This window comes from Heterodontus francisci, chromosome 20 (genome assembly GCF_036365525.1).
Source record: "Heterodontus francisci isolate sHetFra1 chromosome 20, sHetFra1.hap1, whole genome shotgun sequence".
Lineage (NCBI taxonomy): Eukaryota > Metazoa > Chordata > Chondrichthyes > Heterodontiformes > Heterodontidae > Heterodontus > Heterodontus francisci.
The window spans coordinates 63,553,931-63,581,386 of record NC_090390.1 but is presented as its reverse complement, the minus strand read 5'-3'; the positions used below and the strand labels follow the sequence as shown (position 1 = coordinate 63,581,386).

General features: G+C 41.8%; 1 protein-coding gene across 1 annotated transcript in view; it reads right to left on the bottom strand.

Annotated features, from left to right (window-relative positions):
• The window catches only part of nhlrc2 (NHL repeat containing 2), a 128,637-nt gene that overhangs the window by 8,170 nt on the left and 93,011 nt on the right, over positions 1–27,456 (bottom strand). The window contains exons 8-9 of the mRNA XM_068052948.1: positions 1,451–1,573; positions 449–658 (exon numbers count right to left, since the gene is read on the bottom strand). Coding sequence (XP_067909049.1) covers positions 449–658; positions 1,451–1,573 — 333 coding nt within the window. The remainder of the gene's footprint in view (positions 1–448; positions 659–1,450; positions 1,574–27,456) is intronic.

The window sequence follows — 27,456 nt, the reverse complement described above, 5'->3', positions numbered from 1 at the left end:
CCAGAAGCTATTACATAGTATTTTGGGATACTCTCTTTCTCCCTCTCATTAGAATTAGCTCAATCCTTTAAGGTTAAAATGTCAGATTATTTGAAATAAAGGTGTGAAGTCTAGGTACAGTACAAGACTTAAAAAAAGTGTTAGAGGACAACACCCTCGTTTTCTTCTGACTTTTGAGATCTGACCTTTGCAATCTGGCTTCTGGACAGTTGAGATTTCTAGACTTTGCTTCAATTGTTGGATAAAAATAATTGCTGATCTCATTGGGATCATTTTTCCCCTGTCTACAGGATGCAACTTACCTTTATCATGCTTTAAGTCTGCCACTTCCACAAAAAATACTTTGCCTGCTTACAAAAAATAATCAAGAGGTGGTGCCTGCGGAATTACTTAACTACTAACTTATGTTAAATGATATACAGTAATTGGTGTGAGAAATGTAACTTACCACCGAGACTGTCTGCATTTCCAAATCGAACACTTTGATCTGATGATTGTTAGTGTCCACCACATATAGTATATTCCCACATTCACCAACACACACATCTCCTGGCTCATTGAATGTGACTTGGTTGAAGTTAGGACCAATTACATTGCTGGCTTTGCCAGATCCTGCTAGTGTAGTACAGTGTTTTGTTTTTGGATCTATTACTTTGATCTGAGAACAGAATAAATAAACATTTCAGTGCCTGGCAAAAGTAAACAAAAAAAACAAGAAAAACAAGAAAACCTCTAAGGTTCTGACTGAAAATATCTAAAGACAGCTTTCATTCTCTCAATAAGATACTTCATAGCTTAATAGAACCCTATAACAAGTATGTGTGTGTTGTGTGTCTTTGCTATTCTAAAAAAAAGCATATCATAATATATCTGCAAAAAATGTCTAACATTTAAAATACAAATTGTGAACATCTGTAAGATACTTAGCTTGTGAACATAATATATGATAAAAAGACCTTTTTTGGTTCTTTAGGTAAAGGATACCTTTAATGCAGAGTTTTTATTTATACACATTTATATATAAATACAAATTTCATGATCATTTGTTAACAAGACAAGAAGTCTATTCAGTTTGCCCTATTGCTTAAGCTCATGAATTAGGCATTTGCATTTCCTTTCTGCCTTGGTGCTAGTCCTGTTTCCCTATTGAATCAGAAATGATTCTGGTTGTAAACTCAGATTCTAAGGTAAAAATTTAAAGATATATATAGCATACAGTGCAGTGAGAGATAGATTACATTTAGGCTCATCTTCATCTTGTAGCTGAAGTTGAATGAAAGATTTTGATACCATATACATACTGTTCCCATTTGTAAACCACGAAATTAGTTGTTCTGTTTTAACCTAAACTCCTTAATTATAGCTAAACTTATTTCTAGAGTTTGAAAACAAATATTGGAATCAAAATAATTTGGTTTCAGTTTTACGTTAGTACAAAAAGAACACTTACCTTGTGATTGTAGGAATCTGCTACATACAGCAGACCCCTCTTTTCATTCCAAGCCACTCCAAGGGGGTGCTGCAACTTTGCATTTATTCCAATACCATCCAGGTCTCCAAAAGCAAATAGATTCTGAAAATTTTAAAATTTCTCTTTAATTTATTAAAACGCAGTTAATGGTTTAAAATTGGTTGAAAAGCTCTTGGAGTAGAAACTGTAATTTATGGTATCCATTTTACATGTCCAAATTGGGCACAACACCCAATTGCAGGGAACAAGGATACCCAAGAAAAACCTGATCCGCAATTGGATCGGGTCATTTTTCAGGGAGTCGCCTAGAATAGGCTTTGTGGTTTTTGCATATGCTAATGAGGGACCTAATGCCTGTCTTAGGATGCCTTGGGGAAATTGGGCTGCCCTGAGCAAGGCAAGGATGGACCTCCTCTGGATTTCCCAGGTGTGACTGCAGCTTAGTTAGTGAATGCCACAGAAAAGGTATGTAAATTATAATTTTTTAAAAACTCACATGGAGTGGGGAGAAAAACTTATGCTCCTTCCTACCCCAAGGAACTCCTGATAGCAACTGCTGGAGACAATTGGCTTTCCTCCCCCCTCCATCTCCCACTTTTCTGGCACTCACCTGAGGGCCACTGCCAGCAAAGCATGTGGCCTAAATTCATTTTTGGAGATGAGCCAGCTGCCTGTGGAGGCTGCTTGCCCAAATTATTGAAATGAAGTCCCAGGTTCAATTCCTGACCAGCCCTGAGCCTCCTGATTGTGCAAAAATGAACACAGACAAATTGTATCTAAAACAACAAAAACTTATAAGCCTGACCTAATTAATTTAAGAATTATGGTTAATTATTTGTAATATAAATTGTATTTTAATATTTATTAGCTCTTCTATCCCTTTTTAATTGGGTCTCCTTTGCAGTGCCTAATCCTAGTCTTTTTACTGAGCTGGGGGTGGACAATAATGGTGCTCTGAAACTGAAAACCAAATTGTGAGACACACACACTGGGGATACTTCCTTTAAATTGTCCTTCTTTACTGCTTTAAAATAAAGTATATATTCAACTATCAAACCCCACATACCAAAATTTTGTTTTAAGCTTAAGAAGGAAGTGCTTTTCAAAAGTATTTACTTACAAAATTGTCCACTAAGAACACATTACCAGACCCGATAGCTTAGTGATATATTTAACATAATTTTCTATCCATTATCTGAAATAGACCTGAGCAATGATTCTCCATTACCAGATGTATGACTGGGAACAGAACCAAGTGTGAAACATTAACAGCATGCTGTAAGATAAACTTTTCACACCACTTTAGCATGACAGTATCACTGAACCACCTTTTCTTCACTGTAATCAACATTCTAGACCTCCAGAAGAGGCAACTAGACAGCAATTGTAATCATATCAGGCCACCTTTAGCACTGATTTTGAAACAACTTGGACCATTCCAAAATGAGCACTTTTACCATTTTATATTCTCAAGATGAAGGCACACCAAAAATTTGAGCCAAAGTTCCTCACTGAAAGAATATTTATTTTAATCTTAAAAGATCTTCAGATTTTTTTCAAAACTGACAGTCCTTCCTTCCTTTCCTTCCTCCTTGTCTCGAGAGACAATAGGTAAGCGCCTAGAGGTGGTCAGTGGTTGTGCAGCAGCGCCTGGAGTGGCTATAAAAGAGTGACAGACTCTTCCACAGGCGCTGCAGGTAAAGTTGGTTGCCAGGGCTGTTACACAGTTGGCTCTCTCCTTACACTACTGTCTCTTTTCCTGCCAACTGCTGAATTTCTTCGACTCGCCTCTCTTCAGCCCCGCCTTTATAGCTGTCTGCCAGTAAACTGACAGTAGAGCAATGCTAACTACTACACTTCAGATGTTTCTTATATTAGTTTATTTTTTACTGATTAGCACTATAATCAAGATAGAAATATTTGGAACTTAATAGGTGTAATATGACAATGCACTGTAGTGGAAATGTGGAACAAACAGTCTGAAATTGAAATGATTATTTAAATGTTAATATTCAATAGGTTTAACCATATTTATCTAAGCGATAAAATAAAATAACCTAAGGATTCTGAAGAAACTGTAATAAGCGAATGTACATGTTTAGCCATTTACATTAACTCAACTTTTTAAAAAAATTCATTCATGGGATGTGGGCGTCACTGGCTAAGCCAGCATTTATTACCCATCTCTAATTGCCCTTGAGAAGGTGGTGGTGAGCTGCTTTCTTGAACCGTTGCAGTCCATGTGAGGTAGGTACATCCACAGTGCTGTTAGGAAGGGAGTTCCAGGATTTCCAGCGAAAGTGAAGGAACGGCGATATAGTTCCAAGTCAGGATGGTGTGCCACTTGGATGGGAAATTGCAGGTGGTGATGTTCCCATGCATCTGCTGCTCTTGTCCTTCGAGGTGGTAGAGGTCACAGATTTGGAAGGTGCTGTCTAAGAAGCCTTGGTGTGTTGCTGCAGTGCATCTTGTAGATGGTACACACTGTTGCCACTGTACATCGGTGGTGGAGGGAGTGAATGTTTATGCATGGATCAGTGACCTAAAACGTTAACTCTGCTTCTCTTTTCACAGATGCTGCCAGACCTGCTGAGTGGTTCCAGCATTTCTTGTTTTTATTCCAGATTTCCAGCATCCGCAGTATTTTGCATTTATTATATTGCTAAGCAAGTACTGCTTGATGGCACTGTTGATGACACCTTCCATCACTTTACTGATGATTGAGAGTAGACTGATGGGGCAGTAATTGGCCGGGTTGGACTTGTCCTGCTTTTTGTGTACAGGACATATCTGGGCAATTTTCCACATTGCAGGGTAGATGCCAGTGTTGTAACTATACTGGAACAGCATGGCTAGGGGCGCGGCAAGTTCTGGAGCACAGGTCTTCAGTACTATTGCCGGAATATTGTCAGGACCCATAGCCTTTGCAGTATCCAGTGCCTTCAGTCGTTTCTTGATATCACGCGGAGTGAATAGAATTGGCTGAAGTCTGGCATCTGTAATGCTGGGGACTTCAGGAGGGGGCAGAGATGGATCATCAACTCGGCACTTCTGGCTGAAGATTGTTGCAAATGCTTCTGCCTTATCTTTCGCACTAATGTGCTGGGCTCCCCCATCAAGGATGGGGATATTTGTGGAGCCACCTCCTCCAGTTAGTTGTTCAATTGTCCACCACCATTCACGACTGGATGTGGCAGGACTGCAGAGCTTAGATCTGATCTGTTGGTTATGGGATCGCTTAGCTCTGTGTATTGCATGCTGCTTATGCGGTTTGGCATGCAGATAGTCCTGGGTTGTAGCTTCACCAGGTTGACACCTCATTTTGAGGTATGCCTGGTGCTGCTCCTGGCATGCCCTCCTGCACTCTTCATTGAACCAGGGTTGGTCTCCTGGCTTGATGGTAATGGTAGAGTGGGGGATATGCTGGGCCATGAGGTTACAGATTGTGGTTGAGTACAATTCTGCTGCTGCTGATGGTCCACAGCACCTCACGGATGCCCAGTTATGCATTGCTAGATCTGTTTGAAATCTATCCCATTTAGCACGGTGATAGTGCCACACAACACGATGGACAGTATCCTCAATGTGAAGGCGGGGCTTCGTCTCCACAAGGACTGTGCGGTGGTCACTCCTACCAGATGTTAGTAAGGAGGACTTTGTAGGGTCGACAGGGCTGGGTTTGCCGTTGTCGTTTTCGGTGCCTAGGTCGATGCCGGGTGGTCCGTCCTGTTTCTTGACTTCGTAGCGGTTAGGTACAACTGAGAGGCTTGCTCGGCCATTTCAGAGGGCATGTAAGAGTCAACCACATTGCTGTGGGTCTGGAGTCACATGTAGGTCAGACCAGGTAAGGACAGCAGACATTAGTGAACCAGATGGGTTTTTACAACAATCGACCATGGTTTCATGGCCATCATTAGACTAGCTTTTAATTTATTCCAGATTTATTAATTAAATTCAAATTCCACCTTCTGCTGTGGTGGGATTCGAACCCATGTCTCCAGATGAATACCACGGGTCTCTGGGTTACTAGTCCAGTGATAATACCACTACGCCACCGCCTCCCCTATAGTTTATGCATTGTATTTCTGCAGATTAGCAAATAACCATCCAAAAGAACAGTTTCTGAATTATTTTTAGAAGTGAAATGCACGGTATATTTTGTACTCCAGGAAAGGTTAGAAGAAATTATTTTCAAAAAGGTGGTGGTTAGAATGTGGAATCCTCTGCAACAGGTGGAGCCCATAGACCTTTAAAAGGGAATTAGATAGTTCCTTGAATACGAACATACAAATATTGAATATTCAAGTCTTTATGCAGCAAGCAGGACAGATGGATTAGACAGTTAGAATTCAACACTGGCTTGGACTTGATGGGCCAAATGGCCAGTTTTTGTGCATTAACATGATACAATACTTAATTTACCCAGCTTCACCTTGGATCTTACAAACACAAACCCACAACAGCAAGTTAACTTGCAGAGACACACTCTCAGCTAATTCCACTATTATCTGGGTTTACTGTAACTGTAGATTAATTAAACTAGTACGCAACATGATTCCTCAAGAAAAGTGAAACTCAAAACAATCTGCAGCAGAAAAAAAAAAGATACGGCCTGGTAACTGCCTTGCTGATTAAATAAGGTCCAGTAAAGTGATCATTTTAAATGCAAGAATCTTAAGGTCACAGATTCATGGTTCAAAACATTCTGACACAGCGATGCAAATGGTCAAATTTAAATTCCAAGTTGGAGTTAACTGGTAAATGAAAGGAGTAATCTTAGAGACAGTGCCTTTCATGAATCTGAACACTATGGTGTATCATCCAACATTGATTTTCCACTAATGAAAGACTATAAACCAATATAGCTGCCAAATTGATTATGCGAAGTAATTTAAAATACTCAATCTAGCACTTATGTAAAGATTAATGCAATATTATATTCCAAGAATGTCATCATGGCTTTAACATTAACAGGTGAGGCTCTTCCATTTAGCTTTGTAAGCCTTCAAACTTTCTCAGATGCCTTGACTGTTTCATTTAATTAAGGTAAGATTATCTATTTGGTTAATTTTACCCTCTCAATGGTTATGGCACCAGACTGAGACACCAAGGTTATTTTTTCTTCTTTGGTTGTCCGCCTACATTGGAACATCTAATAGGGGTAATGTTTAATGTAAGAAGTCCAAAGGCCAGGTTTCTCTTGGCCAGTAAAGGATTATTGAAATTCATCTTGTTTGCTACATCTTAAACTTGTGAATTATGCAGAGGATGAAACAAAAGGCACAAAATAACCCCTTGCTCCAGGGAAACAACAGCTACTTAATAAGCAACTGGATCTACAAAAATTGTCTTTTTCTGCAACCTCTCAGTCAATCAGACTGAGAGCCACAGAGGCTATCTTGATAACTCAAATTATTAAAGATGACAAAAGGCCATGTGCATGTGAAGAATCAACTCTTAATGCTTGATCTTGTACATCTTGTACACTACTTGTCATGACTTCTGTAGCCTGGTGAGTTCTGTGAAGTTTTTCTGGCACCAGTGCCAGATCTGCACAAGAAGGAATCTCTCCTTGCTTATGTACTTCACAACTATGTCAACATCTGTCTAGACTTGTACTGAATTTGATATGTTCCATGAACACTCCTTTTTCCAAGGGAGAAATCTGTCACCAAGATGAGAGGTGAGACAGAAGTTGCAGTTGCAGCTAACAGACTGAATTTTGCTTGAAAGAACCTCATGCATCAACACATTGGGCCAGTAGAGAGCATATTACCAATCATTGAACAAATTACTCAGATGCAGTAGTGTAATGAAGTGTATAGTATTGTGTGCTAGAAATATAGATGTTGCCATCAGATCAAGTCATACGCAATGTTTTGTGTGAATCCTGCTTTCCCCAAAGTTATTACACATTTGAATTTAGTGACCTTGAAGTGTTCTGGTCAGAGTAAAGCTAGTCATTAAGCAGTCAGAAAGCAGGGGGGTATGAAAGATTACTTCTGTTCTGTGGCTGGGATTTGTCTTCATTTATGAAGAAGTCCAACTTAAAGGGAAAAAAACAAGAATGTTGAAATAATGAATTTGAAATAATGGCATAAAATTCTGGGAATGTACAGATCAATCCATCAGCATTTGAAAGAATTCTCCATACAAAACATTAACCTGCCTCTTAAATGCTGATGGAAGACCTTTTCTGTGCTCCAGATTTTCTCTTCGTAAGCAAGGCTCAGTTGCAAACCTATGCATCTTTCTGGTAAGAGGCTCTGATTAGCCAACTGTCTAAATACGGGTAAACATGCAGATGTCTTAGCTTGTAAAATCTATACAGACAGTCAAGACTGCTGCTGCTGGCTGATTATAAAAAAAAAGAACTTAAGGGAAATGAGTTCTGAACAAGACAATAACTACAATAGAACGGAAGATAATTACTATGGCAGTGCATAATTGTAACCTACTTAAAAAGGATAAGGGCCCAATGTAACTATTTCCTCTATGGGCTATGTAACATATAAAGCTATTTTGAAAAATGTTTTACCGACTGTTTGAATCTCTCAAGAGGGTGACTGCTCCGATCCTGTCAGTTTAGAACTGGGCCCAGAATGCTGCTAGCTTTATGCTTGAAGCTTCTGCAACATGCTAAATTCCTAATGCTTTTAGGTTAGCAAAGGTAATTTATGTAGGGTAAGCCTGGTGCTGGGAGGTTGTCAAGCTGAGATGGTGGAAGAAAGAGGTAGGCAAGATATATATCCATTACATCTATGTGGATAGAAAGACATTTTGTAAAACCTTTCTCAAAACTCTGGAATAGATTTTAACTATCAGCCAATGGTCCTGACGGGAGACCTGAGTCTTTTAAATGTATTATATGGCTGGCAGGCAATGGGTGGAAAACAAGTGCCCAGGGGCAGCGACCCAGTGGCCCAGCCAGCCCTCAAGCTGGAAGAAGATGTGTCTAGATGGAGGTGGGGGAATCTGGTGAGACAGTGGCCAGGTTGTTTCTGTGGAGCACTTACAAGCTGGCCTCTGGCTGGACTGCCAGCTGATACTGGCGGAGCAGGTATAACACATGCTCTGCCCAGGACTGCCTGAAAACAGGATCAGGTTCTGTGTGTGATTTGCATAATTTAAAGGCCCTACCACGTGAATCAGGTGGGTGCTCTGGCCCTTCCAATGTTGGCATTGCCATGTTGGGAGTGGGAGTGGGGACAGGACAGTAAGCTGTTTCCCACGATCTTAGGGTTGCTACTAATGTTTCCTTTAAAATTTAGTTGCTGTGCATGATCTGTTTATTCAGTGCATAATCCCTTAAATCTTTTCATGTGGCTGCAGAACATATCCTGCACAGTACCTTCCAGGCTGCTGTGTGGCTGTACACCCTTGCAACTTAGCGGGAACAATGGTTGCTATCATCCTGTTTCTGCTCAGCAATGTCAGTAAAAATCTGCCACTATTTATTGTTTAGATTTTGTAAAATCTTTATAAAAGTTATATGGTACACAACAATGGAGCAAAAAAACCAGTGTCAACCAAAATACACTTTTCCCGGGTGACAACAATGCAGCATGCCTGGCACAAGAAGGCAACTAGTGTCAACACTGTGTTCACTGCCCACAAGACCTAGGAAGAGATCAGAAGATGACTGCACACCTTAAGGAAGTTGCCATAGTATGCATATCCAACAATACTAATTGCCAATTTCCAAGTATGCATGTGATGAAATATAGGTATTATTAAGGCTTAATTAAGTAGAATTTAGATATAGTTAATATATTATATCTTTTAGAATTAGAGATTGAATAAATGGTCAGTTTTCAAGACTCACTGAAATTTCCCTTTAAGAAGGTAGAATTAGAAATTTCAAGGTCTTTCAAGATCCCTGTTACAATAGAATGTGAACCAGAAACACCTTTTAAATTGGGAAACCTATTTCAGCGTCTCTGTTGCCAGGGAATTGGAGGATAAACACACATTGAAATATCCTGTGTGACATCAGTAAGAGGCAACAATAAACTTAATTGATAGTGTTGATTGGTGATTTAGACAGATCGATTCAAAAGGTTGTTACAGACAACAAAACAATAAATGGAATAGTACTTACAGGAACAAGAGGTCAAGTAAACACAATTATAAACATTTCAAGAGCAAGGGAATTCCAGCAAAACATTTAGTCGAGATGTTAGTTAATGATACTACCAAATATGGATCTTAAAAGCAGGAAAAACACTCATAGAATGGTAACATCTATATGCTAAAAGGTCAGATGATACCTTAGAAACAGTCCAAACATGAGAGTTTCTGAAGCAAAAATTATAGGTGTTGAATCCTCATCAATACTTCTACACCGTATGGCTTACTCAGGGAATTTAAGGTCAAGTTTACTTTAAATTTTGACGGATATTCTAAAATATTTTGCTGTTACATTAGCAAGGTTAAACTGTTGGATTCTATGTTAGAAATAAGATTATGTGTTACATCTCTTAGTAATATTTGATATTGTGATATACTTATCCATTTAAAAGGGTATTATTGCATGTTGAATTCTTTAATAAATATATAAAAGTTAATAAATCTTTTCATGCAGTATTCTGTATCCAACTAAAAGAACCCCCTCTCTGTGTCTCTTTAAGAGGGGAGATGCATATTGAAGAGAGTTTCCCAGACCCTTATAATATCTGGGATATTTATGACAGCCATAATTATTTTTAAAATAGGCTATCTGAAATATGGTAATATTCTCTGTTAGTTTTCGTTCTTTGAGGGAAGACTAGTTCAATTCTTTGGACCCAAATAAGTGTCTATAAGAGTTTGTCTGGTTTGAACTTTTTAAAGGAGATTCATAGGGATGTACTCCTGATTTGGTTTAGTCCCTATAAGGAGTTAAAGTCATAAATTACTGCAGTTGGCGCCCAAAAACGTGTCTGGTTGTTAACAGAATCCTGTACTTATATGTTAGTCTTTAATGTTTATTTTAGATTTGTAAGCACGGAAGGATTGTTTACTGTCAGTGGTATTAAGACCCAGATTTAAGAATCTAGAGACGGCAAACTCTTGATCACAGTTTGTGGATCTTAAATCAGAACTCCCTCATTCTACTTTTGTGGTTTGGAAATTTCCTTTAAAGTTCACTTTAAATCCTAGTTGAGATTAGGTCATTATGTATTTTAATTATTAGTTCAGGTTCCATTCAGATATAATGACTAATGAAGAAAGGATTGGCTTAATTTTCCCGTTGGGTGATCCATCAACTTGTTTTAGTAGATTACAGAATCCCATTCCGCTGCCTCAGGCAGATCAGGATAATCAGACCGATACCCCAAACCCACAACATTCTTTAATGATAAAGCGCACGCCTGCATAATTGGGTGGCCTAATGACTGGTGCACGACAGGGTGGGGGTATCCATGGTAGAATTGTAGGTCCTGGGTCTCCCTACGTGCATGGTGGCCATGGGTTTCGGATTCGATGGCTTCCTCACAATGAGGTTCGTGATCAGAATTTGCGGGAGGATTATAGACAGCTACTGGTACACTACCTTCAAATGAAACAGGCACTTCCCCAGGCTTTTGCGAATGATGGTGCTGCAGGCTTTCCTCTTTATGTGGGACATCCAGTGCAGTCTCAAATTACACCCCTAGGCAATGTGAATCTTAACTCTATCCCATGTGTGGCAAGCCCGGTCTCAGCAACCAAGATAAAACAAGGTAGATTTTAAACAACCTTGACAGACCTGACACTTGATGTCAAGGCTGGAGTGATGCACATCTACGGCGGCTCCTCTCCATGATGCTAAGCTCTGATCTCGTCCCCCCGATCGATAAGTGTAACAGCTCGATACAAATATATGCCCATCTCCTGACCGCAGGGAGGGCATGTAATGGGCTCAATCAAAAAAATCCTTCAAAATACAGTTAAGTTGAATGGTTTGATAGCCACCTATCAATTACGTAAGGACCTTACAAATGGCAACTGGGAAATTGTTCACGGCTGTCTGGCTAATCAGTATCAGAATTCTGCACTTAGACTAGCCTGTGAATGGGCATTGTCTGCTTATCCTGATGACCAGCAGACTGGGATAATGTTGAACGCATTATCCGCTCAAACCATGCCTTGCTGGGTCTGCCCCATACTAAGTCTGTGGTCCAACTGGATCCTAAGGTTAAAAATGTTACAATGTCTCTGCTTCACATAGACAGGGACAAAAGAGAACATGGATTCCTTGTTCCAGTCGCCCACAGACTCGTTCCTTTGAGCCCCCAGACGGACACTCTGGTCAGTCTATATCGCCATTGCACCGGGAGCACGAGCGTCATACTTCCCCGGAATGATGGGAAAGGTCTCGCACCACACCTTGTAGAGATAGCAGGGTCAGCTGGGATCTCTATGGGGATGAATTTTACACTGGTCCTTCCTATCATAGGGTAATGGGAGGTTCCAGGGCTGACAGAGGCAGCTATCAGAAAGACTCCCGACAGGATTGGCATCCACCCAAGGGGGCGATAGTTGTGATCGTAAGCCTTCTGACAGACCACCTAAGGGGTCAGGAAAATATGAGACTCCTAAAAGGGAGAGGGAGACTACAGTTAAAGTCATCAGAAATCAAGGCAGGGCTGATAGTCAGGACTCAGAAGCATCTGACTCTCCACAATGAAGGGCTGGCACCCAACCAGGGTCTCTCGAATTCCCCCATGCCCTGGCAAGACTGCCCACTGCTCAACAGGTACAGGCACTCTTTGATACAGAAGCTGATTAATCAGTCATGGATCCTGTAATTATAAAACCTCAGATTTGGTCAGATTTGGGAAGCCCGATTTATCAGTTATCAGTAGGAGGATTTACACAGTGTAAGAGACAGCAGATTGGCTTTTATGTAATTCCTGTCACTATCTATGGTATTACAGCCACCCTGGGGGTGGGATTAGTGCAGCCTGATATTAAACACTTCCTTAAGATCACTTCCAGGCCTGTGGAGGCATCCAGGGACCAGGATGACCGACAGAAATATATTCAGGCACAGCTAGACCGCACCTGCCTAGAGGTTGGGTGGTGGGGGGGGGGTGGATAAGGGTCTTTTGGGACAGCTCCTAAACAAGTACTACCCTATCTACAGTGTCATCTGAATCAATGTGGCAAGGTAGATATAGAACCTCACTCTCTTGATGCAGGTACAAGCCTGGGAAACAGTGGCCTATTTAGGATTATAAAGAGAAATGAGACACAATTCAATATCCCCGGATTGGAAAAATCTGCAGGCAAGTTTAGGACTCCTGAACTTTGCTAGATCATTTACACCGACCTTTGCTGAGCTCTCGGCACCTCTGTATGCGACAGTAGGCGAGACAGTAAAAAGCCCATTCATTTTTTCCCCAGATGATTACTTGAAATTGCAACAACTGTGCTGTGAAGTACCGAAGGCTATAGATTTGGAGCAAAGGGACTTGCAGGTCCCATTTACTCTTCATGTTAAAACATCTCCTAAAGTAGCAGCTGCAGTTTTTTTTTTACAATGAAAATCAAATTGTGTCGGTTCAGTTTCATTCTTAGAATTTTTCCAATGTTGAAAGACTGTACAATAAAAAGGAAAGAGTTATGACCAGTGCCTCATTAAAACATGACCTCTTCAAGGGATACACCCCATTACAATTTATACTAAAATACCAGACTTGAGATCAGTTTTGCGAAAGGGCTCTGATGAGCGAAGAGCCGCTCAAATCTGATATGATAAATGGGCCTCCTTTTTGAATGATCTTACACTAATTTTTAAATTTCTATCCTCAGACATGGACTTAGAACACCTCCCTGTAATGGAAGATGTTGATACCGAGGAGGGAGTTAAACAAGTACCTCTGAAACCACTTACAGATTATTGCATTATTTACTGTGATGGGTCATCAATGATGATTAAAAAAGGGACATCCCAACAATCCTCAGCTGGGATGGGGATAATAATAGGTACCTTTCGGGATTCTTATTCTTTTTATCCAGAAGAATTGCTGTTCATATCCCTTGGCCAACGGACAGCACAGTGGCGCAGTGGTTAGCACCGCAGCCTCACAGCTCCAGGAACCTGGGTTCGATTCTGGGTACTGCCTGTGTGGAGTTTGCAAGTTCTCCCTGTGTCTGCGTGGGTTTCCTCCGGGTGCTCCGGTTTCCTCCCACATGCCAAAGACTTGCAGGTTGATAGGTTAATTGGCCATTATAAATTGCCCCTAGTATAGGTAGGTGGTAGGGAAATATATAGGGACAGGTGGGGATGTGATAGGAATATGGGATTAGTGTAGGATTAGTATGAATGGGTGGTTGATGGTCGGCACAGACTCGGTGGGCCGAAGGGCTTGTTTCAGTGCTGTATCTCTAAAACTAAAACTAAAACTGAAGTATGCTGCAGCATTACGGTATGCTTTAGAAAAGGCAGACCCTATTAAGCCCGCATTAATTTGTACAGATAGTGACTATCGTAAATGGGCTTACAATCAAGACCTTGTGTTCTGGGAGTAAACAGACTTTAACAATCACAAAGGTAAACCCTTAAAACACAAATCGTTGTGGGAAGATATTCTCCATTTGCGAAAGGAGAAACTTAATTGTACCTAGGCAACCACTGGTTCAGTACAAAGGGCAACAGTCTTGCAGATGGACAGGCAAAACATTCAGTCTGCATGACAGCCCCTCGAGAGGGGCCTGCCATAGTTAGTGTAATCACTAGGGCAGAACAGGCAGCTCATCAGGATGAGGAACTGATTCAGCTATTAGACCAGACGAAAGAGAATCCAAAAGAATATCCATCAAAGTAGTTCTATTCGGAGACCCCGATTGATATTGTACTGGTTAAGTTGCCCAAGGGTGTCTGGGAAGTACCCCCAACTCACAAACGAGAACAGCTCTTCAGGTTGTCTACAGAGACAATTTTAAGAGATTGCTTGCCATTCAGCTGGTTAGCAAATATTTTGACAGTTCTTTCATTCATAACAGAGTATATTTGAACAGGTTTCTTCCACTCAGGTCTCAAAGCAGCACACAGTGGTGCCCGAACAACATTCCCCAAATTGGCTCCTTTATATTGGTGGCCAGGCATGCTTAAAGCCAGTAAAACATACGTGGCAAATTGTGAGCCATGTAATTTGATCAACAAATCATCACTTATTAAACCGCCACCGATGGCTCCTGTGAAGCCTAATAAATCAATGGAGAATTTTTTTTGTTGATTTCATTGGATCACTACCCTGATCAATGGGGTATAAACATGTTCTCATCTGTGTTGATAGCTGCACTTCTTTTTGCTGGCTGGTGCCCACAAAAACTGTTTCGGAAACCACACTTGTCAATGCTATTACTGACATCATTACTGATGCACCCAAAATCCTATACTCTGATCAAGGCGGAGCCTTTGTTTCCAAGGTTTTCAAAGACTATTGTGTGCAAAGGGGGGTTGGGTTCGAGCACAGCACACCAGATCATCCGCAGTCAGTGGGACTGGTGGTATGTAAAAATCAGGAAGTAAAAAAGCTATTGACCAAACTGTTGAGAATCAGAGGGAATAAGTGGGCCGCCATCATTTTGGAAATACAGTTATCACTAAATAACGTGCCCACATGTGCATCAAGGACAGTGTTCCCTAGAACACCGTATTATTTAATGTATGGTGTTGAAATGCATACACCATTTACTCATGGTTCTTTTATTGTCTCTACTTGACCCGACAGCAACAATTAGATTTGAAACAAGAGATAACTGATCAATTTCATGAATTTGATCTGAGGATCAGAGAAAATAAACAAAAACAGGTAACTAACAAAGCTTCGCAACATGTAACCGGGGAGTGGGTTCAGGAGAGAAAGTTTGAACAGAAACCTGGTTTGAGACCCAAGTGGAAGAAACCTGTTCAAATACATTGACATTAATGAAAGAACGGTCAAAATATTTGCCAACCAGCCGAATGGCAAGCAATCTCTTAAAATTGTCTCTGTAGACAACCTGAAGAGGTGTTCTGAAGGGTACAGGAATGAAGGAACAGTACAAGGTGCAGTCGTACACTATCTTTCAGGACCCAGCCTGGAGGATGGCATCAGAAACAACGCTAATAGAACTGCAACCAACTGCGTCAATAACTGTTCCTCTCCCACGCAGGACCTCGTAGCGCCTCAAAGGTTGGTTTCACAGGGAACCACACTCGGCGCAACAAGCAATAGTCAAGTCACAACAACAGAAGAAGGAAACACTGTGGGAAAGGAACGAAGCACCGAAGACTCTCAGTGATGGGACTTGCTTTTGCATACAGCAAGGATAAAGGTACTGGTAGATTCTTTGTTAAAGGTCTTCCGGATGCAGGCAGTGCATGTGACATGTCAGAGATGTTTTACTGCTTCAACACCTTGCACTATGCAATTTCTTGCAGAGAAGCAGAAGTAAAACATTTTACTGCATTTGCCCTGAGTGACTTTGGAGGGGAGGTAATGCAAGTGATGTTCTTATTCATTATAACATTGGAAGAGTGTGATGGTACTAAGGAAAACATGGCGGAAAGATTCTTCTTTGTATCGCCAAGTTAGCTTCTGATGGACTGTACACCTGTTATAAAGATAATCAAGTTTTGTATAACACTTCTATCTAGGACACATCAGAATTCCCTGATGTTAAGCTCTATTCATTTTATTCCTGGTGTGAGGATGTTGGCTGGAATGTGACTAAATATCAACTAACGCACATTTTAGTTTATCTCAACAGGACTTTATCGGTTCAAGATCAAGCAGCAGCTATGGAGCCTTACTTCATCACATGGTTTCATTGATTGATCATTGATGTTCGACATGTCAAGAAACAATCATCTCACGAGACATTTTGCGACTTCAGATCACCGAAACTTTGCATACTTTTATTCTGAACTTTGTGATAAAATTAAAAGATTCACTTTTGGAGAATTTAGATGATCCATGTAAAAATGCGGACTATGATTGTTGTCGATGTAGTCTTTTGTACTATTGCACTGTTTTACATAATGTGTAATGACACTTTATTGAATATTTACATTTTAGACATTACTTAGTTAAAACAACCTATTTTCGTTGTTCACCTTTATACTGGTCCGGGGGGGGGGGGGGGGGTGGTGTGATGGAATATAGGTATAATATAGGTATCATCTTCTAATTAGGTAGAATTTAGATATAGTTAATATGTTATAGCTTTTAGAATTAGAGATTGAATAAATGGTCAGTTTTCAAGACCCACTGAAATTTTAATTAAGAAGGTAGAGTTAGAAATTTCAAGGTCTTTCAAGGTCCCTGTTACAATAGAACGTGAACCAGAAACACCTTTTAAGTTGGGAAATCCATTTCAGCATCTGTTGTCAGGGACTTGAAGGAAAAACACACATTGAAATATCCTGTGTGACATCAGTAAGAGGCAACAATAAACTTAATTGATAGTGTTGGTTGGTGATGTAGACAGATCGATTCAAAAGGTTGTTACAAGGTACCATAAAAACACAAGTATAGATAATAAAACAATAAATGGAATAGTACTTACGGGAACAAGAGGTCAAGTAAACACAATTATAAACATTCTGACCAGATAAATGCTCACAACCTCAAGAGCAGGGGAATTCCAGCAAAACATTAAGTAGAGATGTTAGTTAATGATACTACCAAATATGGACCTTAAAAGCAGGAAAAACACTCATAGAAAGGTAACATCCACGTGCTAAAAGGTCAGATGATACCTTAGAAACAGTCTAAACATGAGAGTTTCTGAAGCAAACATTATAGGTATTGAATCCTCAACAATACTTCTCACCCTATGGCTTACTCGGGGAATTTAAGGTCAAAATTTACTTTAAATTTTGATGGATATTCTAAGATATTTTGCTGTTATATTAGCAAGGTTAAACTGTTGGATTCTATGTTAGAAATAAGATTATGTGTTTCATCTCAGTAATATTTGATATTGTACTTATCCACTTAAAAGGGTATTGCATGTTAACTTTTATATATTTATTAAAGAATTTAATAAATCTTCTCATGTAGTATTCGGTATACAACTATAAGAATCCCCTCTCTGTGTCTCTTTAAGCGGGGAGATACGTATTGAAGAGAGTCTCCAAGACCATTATAATATCTGGGATATTTATGACAGCCATCTTTGTCTTTTGGCCTCCTTGTCTCAAGAGACAATGGGTAAGCGCCTGGAGGTGGTCAGTGGTGTGTGGAGCAGCGCCTGGAGTGGCTGTTGTGGCCAATTCTAGAGTGACAGGCTCTTCCACAGGTGCTGCAGAAAAATTTGATTGTCGGGGCTGTTACACAGTTGGCTCTTCCCTTGCACCTCTGTCTTTTTTCCTGCCAACTGCTAAGTCTCTTTGACTCACCACACTTTAGCCCTGCCTTTATGGCTGTCCGCCATCTCTGGCATACGCTGGCAACTGACTCCCACGACTTGTGATCAATGTCACAGGATTTCATGTCGCATTTGCAGACGTCTTTAAAGCGGAGACATGGACAGCCGATGGGTCTGATACCAGTGGCGAGCTCGCTGTACAATGTGTCTTTGGGGATCCTGCCATCTTCCATGCGGCTCACATGGCCAAGCCATCTCAAGCGCCGCAGACTCAGTAGTGTGTATAAGCTGGGGATGTTGGCCGCCTCGAGGACTTCTGTGTTGGAGATACGGTCCTGCCACCTGATGCCAAGTATTCTCCGGAAGCAGCGAAGATGGAATGAATTGAGACGTCGCTCTTGGCTGACATACGTTGTCCAGGCCTCGCTGCCATAGAGCAAGGTACTGAGGACACAGGCTTGATACACTCGGACTTTTGTGTTCAGTGTCAGTGCGCCATTTTCCCACACTCTCTTGGCCAGTCTGGACATAGCAGTGGAAGCCTTTCCCATGCGCTTGTTGATTTCTGCATCTAGAGACAGGTTACTGATGATCGTTGAGCCTAGGTAGGTGAACTCTTGAACCACTTCCAGAGCGTGGTCGCCAATATTGATGGATGGAGCATTTCTGACGTCCTGCCCCATGATGTTCGTTTTCTTGAGGCTGATGGTTAGGCCAAATTCATTGCAGGCAGCCGCAAACCTGTCGATGAGACTCTGCAGGCACTCTTCAGTGTGAGATGTTAAAACAGCATCGTCAGCAAAGATAAGTTCCCTGATGAGGACTTTCCGTACTTTGGACTTCGCTCTTAGACGGGCAAGGTTGAACAACCTGCCCCCTGATCTTGTGTGGAGCAAATTCCTTCTTCCGAGAACTTGAATGCATGTGAAAGCAGTAGGGAGAAGAAAATCCCAAAAAGTGTGGGTGCGAGAACACAGCCCTGTTTCACGTCACTCAGGATAGGAAAGGGGTCTGATGAGGAGCCACCATGTTGAATTGTGCCTTTCATATTGTCATGGAATGAGGTGATGATACTCAGTAGCTTTGGTGGGCATCCAATCTTTTCTAGTAGTCTGAAGAGACCACGTCTGCTGACGAGGTCAAAGGCTTTGGTGAGCTCAATGAAAGCAATGTAGAGGGGCATCTGTTGTTCGCAGCATTTCTCCTGTATCTGACGAAGGGAGAACAGCATGTCAACGGTCGATCTCTCTGCACGAAAGCCACACTGTGCCTCAGGGTAGACGCGCTCGGCCAGCTTCTGAAGCCTATTTATGACAGCCATAATTATTTTAAATAAAAGCAAAATACTGCGGATGCTGGAAATCTGAAATAAAAACAAGAAATGCTGGAACCACTCAGCAGGTCTGGCAGCATCTGTGGAAAGAGAAGCAGAGTTAACGTTTCGGGTCAGTGACCCTTCATCGGAACTTCATCGGGTGGGTTCCGATGAAGGGTCACTGACCCGAAACGTTAACTCTGCTTCTCTTTCCACAGATGCTGCCAGACCTGCTGAGTGGTTCCAGCATTTCTTATTTTTATTTATAATTATTTTAAAAATAGGCTATCCGAAAGAAGGCAATATTCTCTGTTAGTTTTCTTTCTTTGAAGGAAGACTAGTTCAATTCTTTGGACCCAAATAAGTGTCTATAAATGTTTGTCTGGTTTGAACTTAATTAAAGGAGATTCATAGGGATGTACTCCTGATCTGGTTTAGTTCCTATAAGGGGTTAAAGTCATAAATCATTTCATGCAGATCATAAAGTATTGCCAGACGGCTTCTTTATTGCTGGCCTATTGCCAAGCCCTCGCAATCTTACAGATCTTTCGGTGCTTATCATGCATACATGAAAGTGTTAGCACACGCATCATTAAATGATATCACATATAAAAGCAATAACACAACCTGGCTGCATGAGGCAAGGTCACATAATGAGGTGCTATTTTCATATCCAAGCAAAGAAGTAGTCTTGACATGTTGTAAATTGAAGATGCTTATGAACAATGAAATATGAGGCTTGGACTAATGATCCAGAAACACATGTTCAAATCCCACCACAGCAGCTGGAAATTCAGTTCATCAAATATATATAAAGTGTAAAGCTGGTGTCAGTAATGGTGACCATGTAACTATAGAATTGTTGTAAAAAAATTCATCTGGTTTACTAATGTCCGTTAGGGAAGGAAATCTGCCACCCTGACCTTGTCTGGCCTATACGTGACTCCAGACACACAGCAGTGTGGGTGATTCTTAATTGCCTTCTGAAATGGCCTAGCAAGCCACTCAGTTATCAAGGCGGCAGCTCACCACCACCTTCTCAAGGCCAATTAGGGATGGGCAATAAATGCTGGCTTTGCCAGCAATGTCAACATCCCATGAATGAATAAAAAACTGCAGCCAAGAAAATGGCACTTCATACAAAGAAACAAACCCAAGCTGGAGGAGGACTCAGAAGTATGTTCCAGAGATTGATATGTTTAACAATCATTATTCTTTAAAAGAATATATGATTAGGTTAGTGAAGGACTGATCTGTACTAATGAATTGCAATGGATTGTAATCAATTGATGGTAAGACTTTTTGTATGAAATTTATCTGCAATGTTATGTACATTGAGAAAGGCTTTTTATGCTAAGTCGAAGGCATGATGGGATATTAAGGTAAGCTTGACACTGTTGAAGTATTAGCTCAACCTTTGTGCAGGCATGGGGGACGAGTTGGTAATGCTGACCTTGGCAAGTTTGCAGAAGAGCAAAACCACAAGGGCTAAATCAAGATGCTGATGGCACAGGGCATGACCTTTGGGAAGCTATGTTAAGATTTATTTGGGACAGACAGGGTTCAGCAAAAGGATGAGTGTTCAGTAAGAAATGAGATAAGCGAAAGTGGCCAAGTTTGTAATGTGTGTATGTGTCAGTCAAGACAGACTGGGGAAAGGGGCAATGGATCAAAGGTGACGTTAGAATTAGAATTCACAGTATAAGATACAATTTCCATACCAGAAATAGGCAGTAATCTAGGGGTTAAAAAGAGTGAGGAAATTAAGGAAATTGATATCAGCCGAAAAATAGTATTGGAGAAACTTCAGGGACTAAAATCTGACAAGTTCCTGGATTCAGATGGCCTAAACCCTAGGGTTCTAAAAGAGATAGCTGCAGAGATAGTGGATGCGCTAGCTATGATTTTCCAGAATTCCTTAGATTCAGGAACAGTCCCATCAGATTGGAAGTTGGCAAATGTCATACTGCTTTTCAAGAAAGGAGGTAGAGAGAAAACAGAGAACTACAGGCCAGGTAACATAACAGTCATTGGGAAGATGCTGGAAACTATTATTAAAGAAGTCTTAACAATGCACTTGGAAAAGCATAGTATGATTAGAACAAGTCAGTATGGCTTTACTAAAGGGAAGTCTTGTTTGACAAATTTTTTGGAATATTTTGAGGATGTAACTAGTACGGTAGATAAAGGGGAACCAGTAGATGTACTATACCTAGATTTCCAAAAGGCATTCGATAAGGTGCCACATAAAAGGTTAATAGGCAAGATAAGGGCTCATGGTATTGGGGGTAATATATTGGCGTGGATAGAGGATTGGTTAACAGACAGGAAGCAGAGATTGGGCATAAAAGGAGCATTTTCAAGTTGGCAGGCACTGAATAGTGGGGTGCTGCAAGGATCAGTGCTGGGGCCTCAGCTATTTACACTCTATATTAATCATTTGGATGAAAAGACAGTGAGTAATGTATCTAAGTTTGCTGATGATACAAAGCTCAGTGGAAAGGTAAGCTGCAGGGAGGACGTAGAGAGGCTGCAAAGGGATATTGACAGGTTAAGTGAGTGGGCAACAAGATAGCAAATGCAGTATATCGTAGGGAAGCATGAAGCTGTTCACTTTGGTTGTAAAAATAGAAAAGCAGAATATTTTTTAAAAGGTATGAAATTGGTAAGTGTTGATGTTCAGAGAGACTTGGGTGTACTCATACAAGGAACGCACAAAGTTAACATGCAGGTGCAGCAGGCTATTAGGAAGGCAAATAGCATGTTGGTCTTTATTGCAAGGGGATTGGAGTACAGAAATAAAGAAGTCTTACTAAAATTGTACAGGGCTTTGGTGAGACTGCACCTGGAATACTGTGTGCAGTTTTGGTCTCCACATTTAAGAAAGGATATACTTGCACTGGAGGCAATGCAACAAAGATTTACTAAATTGGTCCCTGGAATGAGGCGGTCGTTCTATGATGAGAGGCTGAGTAAATTGGGCCTATATTCTCTGGCGTTTAGAACATTGAGACACAATCTAATTGAGACATACAAGATTCTGAAAGGGCTTGATAGAGTTGAAGCTGAGAGATTGTTTCTGCTGGTCGTGGAATCTAGAACGTGGGAGCACATTCTCAGGATAAGGGGCCAACCATTCAGGACTGAGAGGAGGAGAAATTACTAAACTCAAAGTGTAGTGAATCTTTGGAATTCTCTACCCCAGAGGGTTGTGGATGCTCCATCATTGAATACTTTTAAGGCTGGGGCAGATAGATTTTTGGTCTCGCCGGAAATCAAGGAATATGGCGAGCAGACAGGAAAGTGGACTTGAAGCTCAAGATCAGCCATGATCGTATTGAATGCTGGGGCAGGCTCGATGGGCCATATTGTTTACTTCTGCTCCTATTTCTTGTGTTCTTGTGTAGCCAATTATAGGAGGAATGATAAAATATGGACTAATATTTTTTTAGATTAGATTAGAGATACAGCACTGAAACAGGCCCTTCGGCCCACCGAGTCTGTGCCGAACATCAACCACCCATTTATACTAATCCTACACTAATCCCATATTCCTACCAAACATCCCCACCTGTCCCTATATTTCCCTACCACCTACCTATACTAGTGACAATTTATAATGGCCAATTTACCTATCAACCTGCAAGTCTTTTGGCTTGTGGGAGGAAACCGGAGCACCCGGAGGAAACCCCGGTAGAGGAAGGACAAGGAATAGAGTATAAACAGAGGCTGAAAATCTGTAACGATGTGCAGTTATCAAGAGAGACAAAGAAACAAGCTGAAGACGTCACCTGTGCCCAGCAGCTTTGGGAAGCAAGAACTAAATGATTGCTGAATGTCAACTGTCTGTTAAGTATAGTTTTACTTAATAAACTCCTGTTTGCTTTGCAAATATACTGCCTTATTGAGTACAGTCTTGTCCAAAAACCTTAAAAAACTTATGACTTACAAGTCCTGACATCCTTTGCGTAGTCCAGGATAGCCCTGCCTATATGAACATTGAAGAGGCACCCCCCAGCTATTAGCTGGTTTCATCTAGTTCTTATACATTTCTCTCCTTTTCTCACACACTGGGCTGAAATCAGTGCGCATGGTGCGGATCTCGGCGGCAGCCCCAGAAGTGTGCACTGTCGCTGCATGAGAGAAATGCAGCCAGCTGACTGCGATCACGCTGCGGCCAGCCAATTAACAGCCTGGAGGCGAAGTGCCAATCTTAATGTCTTGATGCGGATCTAAGAGCTGGCTCCATTTTTAAAGGCCTGCCAGCCCTGCATTCAGTCCAGCCTTGCCATTGTAATCGCCACAGAAGCACCCTGGAGAAGCCCCCGGGGCTTGAAGGAGAGTGGACCCCTCCACCCTAGGGCCTGAAGGAGAGTGGACCCCTCCACCCTAGGGCCTGAAGGAGAGTGGATCCCTCCACCCTAGGGCCTGAAGGAATTTAAACCCCTCCACCCTAGGGCCTGAAGGAGTTTGGACCCCTCCAATCTAATGCCTGAAGGATTTTGGACCCCTACATCCTAAAGTCTGGAATCCTACGGAAGCATTGAGGCTCAACCGAGGTGTCAAGGAGTGGACCAGGAGGCTGCAGCACATACATGCCAGAGGGAGGAAACTGGCTAGTCCCATGGTTTAGCAATGCCTCCCTGCATCTTCTCCAGGCTGCAAGGAAAAAGCGCGTTCCTCTTGACAAAGGACAGCAAGGAGACCCTCCCATCTGACCAAGCAAGCCTGGACAGAGATAGCAGAGGTCAGAAGCCATGGGGTCACCCCCACACCACCACCACCATCCCCTCCCACCCCCCTCACCGGGCCTGGGTGCAGTGCTGCAAATAGGTCAATGACCCCTTCACTCCGCCAGGGTGAGTCCTCCATACCACTCTCCTCTTTGGTCTTGCATGTGGCAATGCAGGATGTTGCGCTAGATGGGGAGGAAGTGACCAACCAGGCACTGGCAAGGGGGAACTGCCAGCACAAGCTGCCTTATGATGTATGGCAGCATCTTGACGACAGCCAGCTCATCTTAGCTCACCTGCCACCATGTCCCTTGAGAGTAGACGTATGGAGGAGGCATTCGGGGGGCCCCATCATGGGCCCAAGGGCTGCCATCAGCCTAAGTTGTGCTAGTCTTTTGTGTGAAAACTAACAGTGTCCCTCCTTCTGCCTGTAGGAAGACTGGTGGAGGCATTCCTGATATTAGATCTCAGATACCAACAGAGGTGGCAGCCCTGGACCTGGCTGGCTTCCAGGCGCACTTGTGGATGGTATCACTGGAGTTCAACCCAAGAGAGTGAGGAGGCATAGTGCTCATACGTCCATCACAGCATATCTGGAGATCCACGTCAGGCATATTTGGGTAATGGAGATGTGAAGCCCTTATCCCCTTACTGTTTGTATTCTCTCATGCAGGTCTTGGCACTGGATGGTCAGCCCGAGACCAGGGGCCTGCACTCCACCTCTGAGGAGGAGGAGGAATCTATTCTGTGTATGCTGAAATATCCCCTTAAATGTCTGCCGCTGCATCTCTATTGACCTATCCTTAACCTACTTTGGCAGTTCACTTTAGCTAGCCCTGCTTTCATGCTCTCATAATTGCCCCTATGTGAGTTTAAAACACTAGTCTTAGATCCACTCCTCAAACTGAAAGTAAAATTCAATCATATTATGATCGCTGCTGCCGAGGGACACCTTCACTGAGGTCATTAATTAATCCAATCTCGTTCCACAACACCAGGTCTAATATAGTCTGCTCTCTGGTTGGCTCCAGAACGTGCTGTTCTAAGAAACTATCCTGAAAACATTCTATGAACTCCTCATCTAGGATACCTTTGCCCATCTGATTTTTCCAGTACATATGTAGATTAAAAAAAGAGGAAAAATACACTTTACATTAGCTGCAAAAGTAATTATACACTTTACATTAGCTGCACAAGAAAGAATTTTTTAGAAAGTACTTTAAAAAATTGGTTGTTTGAGTTTCAATAATGACTTTTTAAAATTTGTTCATGATGTGGGCATCGCTGGCTAGTCCAGCATTTATTGCCCATCCCTAATTGCCCTTGAGAAGGTGGTGGTGAGCTGCCTTCTTGAACCACTGTAGCCCATGTGGGGTAGGTACACCAACAATGCTGTGAGGAAGGGAGTTCCAGGATTTTGAGCAGTGAAAGTGAAGCAACGGCGATATAGTTCCATGTCAGGATGGTGTGTAGCTTGGAGGGGAACTTGCAGGTGGTGCTGTTGCCATGCATCTGCTGCCCTTGTCCTTCTAGGTGGTAGAGTTCATGGGTTTAGAAGGCTATTCATGGGACACTGACACCAGTACTGGGGAAGGAGAGAGCTGTTCCGTTGGGATGGGCTTCATTTGAAACATGCTGGGACCAGTGTCCTAGCGCATCGCATAACTAGGGTTGTAGATAGGACTTCAAACGAATTAGTGGGGGGAGAGGGTTCAATTGAAGGGAAGTTTAAAAAATCAAAAAGAAACGAGAGAGCAGAGGTGCAGGGTGGTGAAGAGGCGAATGGTAATCAAAGTGTGACAGGAACGGGCAGAAAATAGCTGAAGAATGTAGCAGAAATTAGAATCAGAATGAGTAATAATGGTAAAAGGTCAAAGCTTAAGGCTCTTTATCCAAATGCACGCAGCATTTAGAACAAGATAGATAAGTTGACGGCACAAATAGGAATAAATGAATATAACTTGATAGCTATTACAGAGACATGGTTGCAGGGTGACCAAGACTAGGTACTCAATATTCAAGGGTATTCGACGTTTCGGAAAAATAGGCAAAAAGGAAAAGAAGGTGGGGTAGCTTTCTTAATAAAGGAAGGCATCAGTGCGGTGGTGAGTATTTGCAATAGATCATGATGTGGTATCAGTTTGGGTGAAAATAAGGAATAGCAAGGGGAAGAAGTCACGGGTGGGAGTCGCCTATAGGCCCCCGAAGAGTTGCCTCACTGTAGGACAAAGTATAAATCTGGAAATAATGGAGGCGTGTAAGAAGGGCGCTACAATTGTCATGGGTGATTTTAATCTGCATATTGACTGGACAAATCAGATTGGCAGAGGTAACATGGAAGACAAATCTGTAGAGTGCATCAGGGGTTGTTACTCAGAGCAATATGTTGCAGAACCTACCCGGGAACAGGCTATTTTAGATCTAGTAATGTGTAATGAGGTAGGACTAATATGAGATATCGTATTTAAGGATCCTCTAGGGGGTAGCGATCACAACATGGTAGATTTCAAATTAAGTCCAAGGGCGAGCAACTCGGGACTCAAACCAGTGCCCTCAACTTAAACAAGGGCAATTATGGAGGTGTGAAGAAAGAGTTGTCTAAAGCGGGCTGGGAAAATAGACTAAGGGGAAGGTCAGTGGATGAGCAGTGGATGAACATTTAAGCAGATATTTCATAATGCTCAGCAAAAATTATCTCCGGTCAAAAAGAAGGACTCGATGAAAAGGATGAACCAGCCGTGGTTAACAAAGGCAGTCAAGGAGAGCATCTAATCAAAAACTAAGGCATACAAAGTGGTGAAAACTAGTGGTAGGCCAGAGGACTGGAAATTTTTCTTTTTAGGAACTGGCAGCAGATGACTAAAATGCTAATAAAGAGAGAGAAAATTGGTTATGAAAGTAAATTGGCAAGAAATATAAAAACAAAGCAAGAGCTTCTACGAATATATAAAAAGAGATTAGCTAAAGTGAGCGTGGGACCCTTGGAGGATGCGACTGGAGAATTGATAACTGGGAACAGGAAAATGGCAGATAATTTAAACCAATATTTTGCTTCAGTCTTCACGGTGGAGGACACTATAAACATCCCACAGATATCAGATAAGCAAGGAGCCAATGGGAGGAAAGATCTTGTAACAGTCTCTACCACAAGGGACAAAGTATTTGACAAACTAATGGGACTACAGGCAGACAAGTTGCCAGGACCTGATGGCCTACATCCAAGGGTTTTAAAGGAAGTGGCTGCAGAGATAGTGGAGGCATTGGTCGAAATATTCCAGAACTCACTGGATTCCGGGAGGGTCCCAGCAGATTGGAAAACCGCTAATGTGACGCCCCTGTTCAAGAAAGGAGGGAGACAAAAAGCAGGAAACTAAAGGCCAGTCAGCCTAACATCGGTTGTTGGGAAAATGCTAGACTCCATTATTAAGAAAGAAATAGCAGAAAAGCTTAACGCAATCAAACAGAGTCAACATGGTTTTGTGAAAGGGAAATCATGTTTGACAAATTTGCTAGAGTTCTTTGAGGATACAACAAGCAGAATTGATAAAGGGGAAGCGGTAGGTGTAGTGTATTTGGATTTCTAGAAGGCATTCGATAAGGTGCCACATAAA